Source organism: Pinus tabuliformis, chromosome 5_2, assembly GCF_031772625.1.
Source record: "Pinus tabuliformis cultivar Carrire ecotype Pingquan chromosome 5_2, CPIR1, whole genome shotgun sequence".
In the NCBI taxonomy this organism is placed as follows: domain Eukaryota; kingdom Viridiplantae; phylum Streptophyta; class Pinopsida; order Pinales; family Pinaceae; genus Pinus; species Pinus tabuliformis.
The window spans coordinates 296,362,166-296,375,212 of NC_142306.1; the positions used below are offsets into that span (position 1 = coordinate 296,362,166).

Sequence of the window (13,047 nt, forward strand, 5' to 3'; positions counted from 1 at the left end):
TTTCTTCCACTTCCTTTGCTACTACTCTAGTATTTACAATATAAGGCCACCCATTTGCCTTTAATTTAAATTATGCCTTATTTTTATTTAATACAAAGTGAAATTCATCCACATTTAACATCTGTATTGCATATTCAAGGGAAAATACTTTCACTGGCACAAACAATGGCAATCTATAAGGAGGAAGCTCAAACCCGTAGATTCTAATTTCTATATAATTCTGGTATAAATACTAGTCTCCAAATTTTGACTGCTCTGAAAGATGCAAAGCCTTATTGATCTATGGTGAAATCCTTGGTATTGAATTAATGCTAAGTAGACACAAGGAGGTATGTAGAAACTTATTCACAAAATCAGTGAATGAATAATCCTATGAGTTTCTTCTAACCAAAGAAGTCCAATGAATGACTGATAATGGAGTACCCTGATCATCCATCTTCTGTAATTGGAACTTGAACCTGTCTTCTTGGTAAAATAACATTAGACATACTAAAACTAATTTGTGTTTTAACACACCTTCAACTTTAAACTTGAGAAACTGCTCATGTATAACATCTGATAAGAACTCACTGTAATTGAAAATAATTGAAGGCTTTTGACCAACTGAAAATAATGATAAAAAACCTAACAATACCTCATCTACCCACTGGTTTGTATGATAACCCAATAAACAAGTAACCATGGAAATGACTTGTCATGACATCTTCGGGAAAATAGAATCAGAGTATGGTCGATTTGTTCTAGGTAATTTAGAATTCTCAGGTGGAAAACATTTGAAAATATGGGCTCGCTGAGGGAAAGTAAGTTTTTTATATATTTCCATGAGTGCATCAATGGAAAATGGGTGCACAAAGGCCTAAGGATTTATCTAGAGAGATTGACAAATGATTTCTAGGGAAATGGAAAACAAGACTTCATTGTTTTGGGTGATTACTGCTTTCTGGCTAGGGAGGTACCTGAGATGACAACAGGTAGAGAATTATAGGAAAACATGAGTACGGGGAAAAGTAAATTGAGGGAGTAGTGATTCCCAGATGTTTAAATCACCAATCTGGTCTAAATACTTCTATTTTTCCTAATTATGGAGCTCATACAGATCAAAATCACACTGTGTTTCTGCTATTTTGTACTGAGTATCAATTAAAGGAGTCATATATAAATTAGGGACAACGGGAATCATAGGATTTTGATCAGGCATCTTTCCCTTTCCTTTTTGCAAATACATCTTAATTTCAATTGGAAAGTTGGGGAAATAGAGTTATCAAGCTGTCGTTGATTGAGATTTGCAGAAGGAGATAGTTTTGTAGAGGGCGTCGATAGGCTTTAGAAACACTTCAAGTTGAACCTGTGTAAATCAACAATTGTCGAAAGGGAATTTTGTAGGTTGAGGCAGGATTTTTATAATAGAGTTTGAGGGCATTTAACAAGATTGTTACTATTTTTGGAGCGTGGCATTTATGGGAAATTCATATGTCGAGAGAAATTTATTATCCAATGTCAACATGACTGTTGGCGGGTAATTTGAATGGTAACAGTCATATGATATGGAGAGTAGGTGATGTGGATAGATGAATAAATGACGAATGGCGTGGGCAGATAACGTAGGAATGAATGGGGGAAGGAAGTGTGAGATGGTGGTTTTCAGGGGGGGGGTCATGAGTGGTAAATGGTATCGTGAGGGGACCCCTTGAAAACACTGCAGAGATGACACGTAACTCTGGCGGTATATTTGAAAACCATATTTCTGCGCCGCCCCCCCCCCCCCCCTCTTCCGTTATGTCCCGAAAGCTCGGGGGGGGGTCCAAACGTCATCCCCTGCCATTGATCTGGGCGGGGATGATCACAACCATCGGAAAGTGTGATTTGTTTATATAAAATGACATAATGTAGTGTCAACTTTATTTGAAACTTTTAAAACAAACTTTAACAAACTTTATTTCATTTGGCGGCATTTAAACTAGCGCGTCCTTAGGGTTTTTATTATTTTTATTTATTTATTTTTCTTTTCCCCTTTAATTTTTAATTTTTCTCTTTTTTTTCTTTTTTCTTTTTTTTCTATTTTTATTTTCTTTTCTTTTCTATTTTTATTTTTTAAAGACTAAAAATTTAAAATGAAAAATAATTTACAATATCCCTATGGGAGAAATGGCTAAATAGCCATTCTTAGACTACTATATTTATAGGACCCTAATAGTGGCTCCAATGGGGATGTCATCCTCCCTGTGAGGTGTCAAGAACACCCTATATCAATAGCCTTCTCCATTGGGCATTTATTTAATTGTCAAACAACTGAGACAAACCTGATTAACTGAAAGATCGTACATATGGTAGAAAATTCATTTGAAACTTAGGGCCTTCACTTCAGGCTTCAATTTCTAATGACAACCACCCACACCTGCAGTACTTTGAAATCATAAAATGGTATATACAATAATGCTGTTTTGGACCCAATTGAACTCAAGTGAAGTAGTGCTTGAGCAACCTGCCATTAACATGCCCTCATGGTAGTGTTTCTCCTATCAAATATTCTAATAGAAATGCATTGGTTCCATAGAGAGCTCCAATCTTGTAGGGGCCTCTCCATAAAATGTCAAACTTTCCATGTTTCCCCTTTTCCTCATTTCTAGTATCCCATTTTAAAACAATATCATTAACTGAAAATCATCTGCTTTCACTCTTCTGACATGAATCCTTTTAATCTTATCCTGAATTATCTGTGTGTTATTGTATACTTCTTCTCTGGTCTACTCTAATTTCACCATTTGATTTATCCTTCTCTGTACATCAATTGATTCAACTTCTAATTCCTGCAATATTTTCATCACTAGAATTCCCAATGAGATAGGGAAATCTGCATCAACCCCATAAACCAGCTGGAAATGTGACATTCCAATTGATTTCTTAGTTCTTACCCTATCAACCCATAGAGCATTTATCAATTTTTTGCGCAAAGACTTCTTGTTTTCTTGTAACAACTTCTTTATTATGTTGATGAAGCTCTTATTTGAATATTCTGCTAGCCCATTTCCTTGAGGATAATAGGCAATAGAATGTCCTAACACTATATGATATTTATTGCAAAAATCTACCGTCTTTTTATATTTGAAAGCAACAACATTTTCAATGATGATTTTGTGAGGACAACCAAACCTAGAAAGAATATTACCTTCCATGAATTGGATAATTATAGAGTCTATAGCCTGCCTAGTTGGAATTGCTTCTATCCATTTGGTGAAGTAATATGTAGCTGTAAGTATCCATTTGTGTTGGGCTAAAGAGCTAGGATGAATTTCCCTAATAAAATCTAAACCCCACTCGTAAAAAGATACTTCTACTGAAATAGGCTTCAAAGGCAAAGGTAAGAATTTCTTTTTTTTCCTTTAGAAATTTGATACTGATGACAAGTAGAAACCCTTTTGTTCTATCAACAAATAAAGTAGGCCAATAGAAACCAACTCTCAAGATTTTATTTGTTGTAGTCTTCCAGAAAAGGTGTCCTCCACAATCACCTTTATGAAACTCTTCCATCATCTTATCTGCTTCATCCTATAACAAAAAATTCAATAAAATCCCCCCAGCATCCTTCCAATATACAACTTGATCTAGAATGCAAAATTTAACAACTTTTAATTTCAGAAATCTTGCTTTAGTCTTTATCAAAGCTGGTGGATCTTTTAAATGTTGTAAAACATAAAAAATGTTTGTGTACCAAGGGGAAGTAACAAAAATCTCTACTACCTGTTGGACAGAGTCTTCTTCACCATCTAGAGAAACAATAAAATTTATGTCCAATGCATGCAAATTTGATTCAACCATTAATTTAGCTAACCCTTGACCTTTAATAAGCTTTGTAGGCTTAATCTCAATATCATATTCTAAAATAAAAACTATCCACTTACCCCTTCTTCCATCTAGATCATTTTGAGTAAGGATGTCCTTTACTACTACATTGGGAACAAAAGCAATTATGTGAGAATGCAAGATATACACTCTGAAATCTTTCAAAGCTTTTACCAAGGAAAATACTCACTTTTCCATATTATTGTATTTTAAAGAAGCATCGATTAAACCCTTATTGAAAAAGGCTATGGGCTGCTCATATCCTTCCTTATTTTTTTGCATTAGTACTGCTGCAATAGTATGTTCTGAAGCAAAAGAAAAAATAATGAAATCCTTAGTGAAATCAGGACTAGCTAAAACAGGAGCATGAGTCAAACTTGAATTTACCTCACTGAATGATCTTTTTGTTTCTATATTCCATTTTATTTCATTGTCCTTTCTCAACATGTTGGTGATAACTCTTAAGATCTCAACTAGGTTTCGGATAAACCCCCTTAGAAAATTAATTCTACCAATGAAAGACTATACTTCATTTTTGTTTCTTGGGGGATCAATTTTCATGATAGCTTCAATTCTACTTAGGTTAATTCAGATACCATCTTCAGAAATTATATGACCTTGCATTTTACCTTCTTCCAGACGAAACAAATACTTTTTAGGATTCAAGGAAATACCAAATTTACTACATTTCTCAAAGACTATTTTTAAATGAAACAAATGATCTTCACCAGTTTTAGAAAAAACAATGATGTCATCTAGATATATCACAATAAATCTATCCTTCTCATTTGCAAAAGCAATATCCATTTCTCTCTAAAAATTTGCTCCTGCATTCGTAAGACCAAAAAGCATATTCACATACATGAAAGTTCCCTATGGTGTTGTGAAGGTTGTTTTTTCTTGATCATCTAGATGCACTAAAATTTGGTTATAACTAGAAAAACCATAAAGCAATGAAATTATGCTAGAACCAACTACCCTCTGTAGAATATGTTGCATCTTCGGTAAAGGTTAATTATCTTTGAGAGAGAATTTGTTCAGGTTTTAGAAATCCACACATAATATTAATTCTCCAGTCTTTTTGCTCATTGGTACTAGATTTGATAGCCATTTAGAAAATCTCAAAGGTACAATAATCATGGCATCAAAAAGATTCTTTACCATTTTTTCAATTAAAGGTAACATAACATGATTCACCCTTCTTAATTTATGTTTGAAATGTTTCTGGTCCTCTTTGATAGGAATAATATGCTGAATAATATTGGTATCATAGGCCTTTAAATCTTCGTATCCCCATGCAAAAACATCAGAGTATTTTTTCAATAGATCAATGTATTTCTATTTTTCTTCTTGAGGAAAATACTTAGAAAGCTTCACAATCTTTGGATTATCTTCAGTCCCTATGTTACAATCCTCTACTTCGACTCCCACAGGTTGCATTTTGGGCTTTTGAGCCACATCATTGAAATCAAATAATTCTTCAAGTGGTACCAAACCTCTTGGTATTACATTATCTTTTAACTATAAGACTTCAAGTTTTGCTTCATCTATATCAACATTCTCACTGGTTTGATCCAAAACAATTTGTTGTCCATCATCTTTAACAATATTTTCTATATCAATATGCAAATTTTCAAACTCTCCCTTTAGTTGTAAAAAAATGTCTAACTGTTTGTCATTGTCAAACACTTTCCAATACCTTATGTTATCTGGGACAACAGGTCTATGTTTCACTTCAATCTCATAATTTTTGTTTCGGTGGAAAGGAATTTTACATGTACTTGCTGTGTTAGGTCCCTATAATATTAGTGATCCCCCTATTACTATTTTCATTGTAGCCCTTATTGTTATTGTTCTACCCTTATATTATTATTATTATGTTGATTTTGATTATATGGTGACCCCTTAGACTCCTATATTTAGAAAGGAGGCTTTGTCATTTGTATCATCCAAGAATTGTTCATTTGTGTAATGTAAAGGAGGTTTCCCCCTCAAAGAGGTTGTTTTTGAAGGTGTTGATCTATATTTTCTTCTATTTTGTGAGCTGGTTGCATAACATTTGGTACCAAAGCTTTCGATTCTAGGGTTTCACTGCTCCAAATAGGTGATCGTGGAATTTTCGCTATAACTTTTTTTTTGCGATATTTCAAAAGCTAACAAAAAAAAACCATTTGATTCAAAATATCGCTAAACCTCGGGTCCAAATTTTAGATCTTTTCTTGCTATATTTTCGGAGAAATGATACAAGGAAATTAGGGTTTTTGCAAGAACCCAAATTATATTTCAAACAGGTGACCTGGGGAAAATAATAATAACTTTCTTTCTGAGCATCATATTGGAATTTCATAAAAAGTTACAGAAATATGATGACCTTTGGTTTTATGTGTATTGGTTTCAGGTCCTAAGGTCGAAACAGTGACACATGGCACTTCGTACAAGTTCTCTCTACTAAACTAGCATAATTCTTCCTTGGAGAATCCAATATTGATCATAATTGTGGGGTTGGAAAGGGGAATTAGAGGGCTACCAAAGAAAGCAAAGTTCAGACCTTGAAGATTTGAAATTACAGAGATACAATAGATTCAATATCAAGCTCCTACAAAGTGAAAAATGTGTGTAGTTTTTTTTTAATTTTGCATAAGTTTGGTTTGAAAAATTAGTTTAAAGGAATTCAAAGGGCATAGTGAAGCATTATTATCATTAATATGCCTCGAAGAAATAAAATTGAAATGCCTAGTAAGAAACCAGAAATCTCTAGCATGACTCATGAAGAAGAGGAAGAAATGCAACATGATATATCAAAATTACGATACTAAGTGCAACAAAATTCACTCTCACAAAAAGTAATGGAAGCTAAGATGGATGGTATAAAAGAAAAACTTAAAGGCAACATGGAATATTTGAAGACAGACATGGAAGCTAAGGTGGATGGTATAGAAGAAAAACTTAAAGACAACATGCAAGATTTGAAGACAGTTTTGAAGACATATTTGGCAAATTTGCTACAAGATACTCTTACTAATGGCCAAAGGGTAGTAATGGAAACTCGTGAGGAGAAAAAAAGAAATGTTAATCATGATTTCATAGACTCTAATGGTGGATTGAAGACCCACCATGTTCCAAAGATTGATATGAGGAAGTTTGATGGGAAGGATCCCGTAACATGGATACTACAGATGGAGCAATATTTCGATCTCTATGATATGCAAAAGACACAAAAGGTATGTATTGCAACTTTATATTTGGAACCAAATCAGTTTGTATGGTATCGATGGCTTTGATCTCGTAAACAAATTGTCACTTGGGCAATTTTTAAGGAAGAAATGGTAGCACATTATGAGGATACAAAAAGAAACAATTTTTTTTTAGCCAATTGATAAATATCAAACAAAAGGTTTGAATAATGGAGAACATTGAGGACTTCCAAAAATTGAATATAAGGGTAAAGATATTCTAGAGGAGCATAGGATTGATGTGTTCACAGGGACTTTAAAGGATAACATCCAACATGAGGTTCACCTTTGGGAACCCGATTCATTGGAGAAAACATTCAGGTTGGCAAGAAAAATGGAAAACAAAATTATGTCCACAAGGAAGCCTACCACTCACAATTATAAAGATGGAAGTGTTGTTGCCCCTAGCCTTCCACAACCTACAAGGTTGACACCACAACAATTGGAATAGAAAAGAGAAAAAGGGCTTTGTTACAGTTGTGATAGAAAATACACTAAAGGTCAAAAGTTTGTTGAGAAGAAGTTATTTTACATAGATTGTGAAGAGAAGGAAGAAAAGGAACAAGAAACATCAAAAGAAGAGGATATATAACAGGAACAAACCCTTTCCATAGTTTTCACTAAAGTGTCCAATTTTGCATTTGATGAAGAAGAAGGTTCTTCTTTAATGGTCACTCTTCTTTTAGCTTTTAACTTTGCTCTCTTGGCCAACAAATTTTCCACTACACTAACAAAATTTATTTGCATTTCTTCTGAGGCATCTAGATTTCTTTCTCTCAATTGATAAGCCATATCAGCATCAAATCCATTTGGAAATTGAATTAAATCTAGTCCTCGTGGAGGTTTTTTTTTTTTTTTTTTCCACTGGAAAAATCAGTAATTTTCATTAAGTTTAGAAAATTACATATAGTAGATGCCTTTGGCATTGCTGTGATGTTCATACAAAATTCACCTCGCAGGGTGTTATATCAGAGCATATTACAAAAAAGAGCTAGATACATGCATATTTCTGGTTGTTTTAGCCTGTTCGAGATCTCATAGGATCCATTTGCACACAAAATATAACCATAGTTATGTACATTCCATCATGACAAAAAAATACTATCATTACTGTCAGCTATCGGGACTGTTGTCCCGCTGTTCTCTCTGGTCTATGTATGGCCTATGATAAAACCTGTGTTCTTCAGTCCCATTCTGCTCCACAATTAGCCATTCACCTCTGGGTAGTATCGAGGCCTCTTTGGATAATTGGTCAGCCTCGTTGTTATGTTCTTTGTAAATGTGTAAACAAGAGAAATGATTAAATGCTGCTTTGAGAGTGAGAGCATCATATAATATATTGCTGAGAGTGTGTGTTTGACATGTAGAGACATTATTGATCCAGTTTACAACCAACATTGAATCCCCAAATATGTTAAGATTTGTATGCTGATGTGTTAAAGCGAAATGCAATAGATTTCGAATGGCAGAGAGCTCAGCAAAATTATTAGATCCTCTGCCGAATCCCATTTTTACGAGGTATCTGTGGTGTTCATTTATATGCAGTACGAATCCACCTCCACAACCCGTTTGATTTGCTGCCCCATCGAAAAAGGCCCACGGGGTCGATTTGTCAATAGTGGGCAGTGCCTGTATCGACCTGGTTCGAGGGGGGGGAGGGTCGGGTAATTCTTGATACGCAGCGATGATGGTAGCTTCTGTCCGGGGCCAACATACAGCTTGGTCCTCGAATATGACACGATTCCGCGCTAGCCAAGTATACCATGTTGCCACGAGGGGAAGGTTTAAGAGTTTGGAGCCCGGGTGGCTGTGCGTCCATGCAGTCCATGCACCCGAGAGATCATCCCCCTTCCAATTCCCCGCTATGCCCAATTGTGTGCATATGTTGTTCCATAGTGTGTGTACAGTCGGGCAATGGAGAAAGATGTGATCCGTGGTCTCAGATGCCGCTTTGCAAAATGAACACCAGGAGGGGCCGTAGATGGATCTGCGAGTAAGATGTTCGCCCGAGGGGACGATGCCTTTGAGGGCACACCAAAAAAATAATCTGGAGCGAGGTGGAGCCTTTAACTTCCATATGACATGCCACCACGAAGGTATTGGATCAGGTATTCTGTGAGTGATGAGTGCTCTGTATCCAAACTTTGGTGCGTATAAACCATGATCCGCCTTACACCAAATGAGTTCGTCAGGTCCTTGTTTGATGCGGATATGGGATTCAGTTAATGCAATAATATAGTCACTCCATTCCTGATGCCATTGCGGGGGGAGATCGAGTTGCTGGGCCGATTTCCAAGCTTGGGAAAAAATGTCTGTGCGCAGAGGATTGGCGATTTGGGCAAAATGCCGAATGTCTCGATTATGTAGGTGAGTAATGAGGTCACGATTGAGTATGTGTCTGCCCCCACTGTTGTTCCACGGATCCAGGCCAATCCTGCCCGACAAACCATCATTTATTCTCCATGCAAGATTATCTCGGATGAGGGGAAGGGAATGAATCAGGGCCTTCCAGATTGATGAGCAGCCCTTCGATGACTAGGATGGTAATCTAGCCCAATCCATGATATTCTGGGGCCAGATGTATTTGTGATAGGATACATGAGCCCATAGGTTTTGACTAGTTAATAGGGTCCATCCCATCTTAGCAGCAAGAGCCATAGCGAAGTCAGGAAGGTCTTTGAGACCCCATCCACCCCATTTTTTGGGCAAAGATATTTTCTTCCAGCTAATCCAAGCAAATATTCTTTTATCCTGATTCCCATTCCAGAGGTATCGGTTGCACAGCTGCTGAAGTCATCCAAGGATATTCCTCGGTATCCATGCCAGTGCCATCCAGAATACCGGGGTAGCCTCTAAAACAGATTTAATGAGCACCAATCTGCCAACCCTAGAGAGGAATCTGAAGCTCCAGCCTAAGAGTCTTTTTTCCAATTTGGCCACCAACCAGACCCAATCAGCTATTCTTTGGCAAGTAGGCTTCAGTTTGAACCCCAGATATTTGAGACCTCTATCCAGTGGGAAAGCATTGTAGGGGAATACCTGATGGGCTAGCCTGGATTCCTGTACCGAAGTGCCAGTGCAAGTGATGGTTGATTTCAACTGATTTGGTAACATACCTGTAGCAGCAGAGAAAAGATGTAGGATCTTTGAGAAAGTCCGAGTGTCTCGAACATTGCCATCAAGTAGAATGAGAACATCGTCCATGAAAAGCAGATGAGTGAGAGCGCATAGGTCGGATATGCGGAGGCCTCGAACATCTCCAGCTCTCTTTGCAGAGTCCATGAGGCAGCTAAGTCCTTCCATGACCAGAAGGAAGAGTAGGGGAGATAGGGGGCAGCCCTGTCTCAGCCCTCTTTCAGAATGAAAAAAGGGGGAGGCCGAGCCATTAATGAGGATGCTGAAGGTAGGGGAGGATATACATGCCATGATCCATGAGATGTAGGCATGAGGAAATCCCAGGTGGATAAGGATCATTTTAATATAGAGCCAGCTGACCTGGTCGAAGGCTTTTGAGAGGTCAATTTTGAGGAGGATGGCTTTAAGATGCCTAGACCATATGGAGTGTATAGCTTCTTGGGCTAGACCTATGGCCTCATGTATCTGCCTAGATTCAAGGAAAGCGAATTGTTGCGGGGCAATGGATCTGGAGAGGATAGGTCTAAGTCGATTTGCAATGGTCTTAGAGATAATTTTATAGAGGCAATTGCACAAGGAGATAGGCCTATAATCATCGAAGGATTCAGGGGAGTCAGATTTAGGTATAAGAGCAATGAAAGTAGAATTGATGGCATGATAGATGGATCCTGAAGTCCGGCTCTCCTCGACCACGCCCAGCAGATCCTGTCCCAGGACCTCATAGAAGGCTAAATAAAATTCAATGGTCCATCCATCCGGGCCAGGGCTCTTGTCTTTTTTGAACCATTTCAGCACTCCTTCCAGCTCCTCTGTCGAGACTGGGTCATTTAGAGCCTCCACATCTTCTTCCTCCACAAATATCGGGAAGTGATTTGCCACATTAATGATTTCAGGCAGATTTACTTCACGGGGACACTTGTAAAGTTCCCTGAAGTGATTGGTGCCCAGATGAGCGAGCTTGTTAAAAGTATCTGCGATATCTCCAACCGGGGTAGGGAGCTTCCAGATAGTATTTGATACTTTCCTGCTCTTGGAAAAACTATGAAAGAACTTCGAGTTTTCATCACCAGCCTGAATCCATAATGCCCTACTTCTCAGTCTAATGGATTCCTCTCTCTCTTTGAGGATCTTTGCTTTTTGATTCTCCAATTCAATCAGCCTGCATTTGTCTGCTGCTGTTATGAACCCCAGCCCCCTTTCGTCGGTGAGAGAGCATAATTCAGCTTCAATATGGGTAAGCTGAGCAGTGTCTCGGGCCTGTTTCTCCTTTGCCCATACAATAGATATATGTTTAATTTCGGAGAGATTCCTGCAGAACCCTTTAGCAAGAGATTCTGTGTCATTGATAGGGTGTGAGGACCAGTAGTCCGAAATCATCTTGACGTATGATGGATCCTTCAGCCAGGTATGATTAAATTTGAAAGGTGCCTTTGGCTTTCTGAATGGGCCCTGAATCTCCATGTATATTGGAGAGTGATCCGACAAACCCCCTGAGCCAACCCATTGTTTGTAGTGTTGCAAACGCTGAAGGAGTGTTTCCTTCATGAGGAATCTGTCAAGTCTGCGGGCAAGTGCAACCTCTCCTACCCTCCTGTTCCTCCATGTGGGAAGAATTCTCTGCATGGGCATATCCATAAAATTTGTTTGCTCAAGTAGGTTGGTCATGTAGTCGGTAATGGGGTCAAACTGAACTGCCGAGCCCCATGACTCCCTGAATCCCAGAGAGAAATTAAGGTCTCCTCCAATAACAACCCGGTCTTCATTTATCATAGTGAGATGTAGAAGATGCTGCCAGAACGATTCTCTCTGGGTGCAGGGGGCATAAACATTGACAATTCGAAGGTTCATACCAAGTTCAGCAGAGTAAATATCAAGCCCTAAAAAACCCGATCCTCCCCAAGTCGAGTCCACCTTAATGGAACGAGGGTTGATACCAATGGCCAGACCCCCAGATCGGCCTACGACATCAATGGCAGAGAAGATCCAGCCAGGGGTCAAAGCTTGCATGGCTCGAGTAATCTGATCTGCAGAACAGAGGGTCTCTTGGAGCATGATGATATCGATAGGCTCTGATTCAATGAGCCGCTTCATGGCTAGTTTCTTGGAGGAACTAGCCAATCCTCTGTAGTTAAAGGAAAGGCACTTCATGGGGGAACACCTCTCGGGGTGTGTCCTGCTCTAAGGACCCCGTCAATGGTCGATTGCCGGCCCGATACAACCTCTGCCCCGGCTTGTTTAATAGCCTTTGAGAGATGGGATTTTCTTCCTCTGGTGTTCATGGGACCACCCTCAGGTACCGCAATGCCCAGACCCGAATGTCTGATCGGAGGCTCTTTGGCTATAGTGCTGGACCGGAGAAAATATGAGTGGGGTGGGGAGGGATCTGAGGGGGACAGGGAGGGGCTAGCCACGGGGGAGGAGGTGGATATGATGGGATCAGTGGTGCAGATAAGTGGGGGAGATGATAAAGCACAGTGAACCATGGAAGTCTGAGAGGAGGATCTAAACTCATGCATAACATCAAGAGAAGAATGCAAGGGAGGGGAAAAGGTACCCGAGACCATACCAGCTTCTACTGCCGAGCGAGCCCTGGTCCTTGGCGGCGAGGGTTTCCGTAGTCCCGGATCGGCCACAGGAGAGGTAGACGGAGGTGGCGGTCCCGAAGAGGTAGGGCGAGAGGTAATGGGAGATGCCGTCCTGGTTGGAGCCGGGGTACCTCTCGGAGTATCTTCTGCTTTCTTGTTGAGTGGGCAGTCCTTCGCAAGGTGTCCCACTTTGTGACATCGCCTGCAATGGAAGGGGACTCCTTCATAGTCCAATATCTGCACTCTGATACACC

The 13,047-nt window shown here is 39.0% G+C and overlaps 1 protein-coding gene across 1 annotated transcript in view; it reads right to left on the reverse strand.

Annotated features, from left to right (window-relative positions):
• Positions 1-12,299, reverse strand: part of LOC149158725 (uncharacterized) — a 34,119-nt gene extending 21,820 nt beyond the window's left edge. The window contains exon 1 of the mRNA XM_089434078.1: positions 11,004-12,299. Within this exon, the coding sequence (XP_089290204.1) occupies positions 11,004-12,299 (1,296 nt within the window). The remainder of the gene's footprint in view (positions 1-11,003) is intronic.
• Between the last annotated feature and the right edge of the window lie 748 nt (positions 12,300-13,047).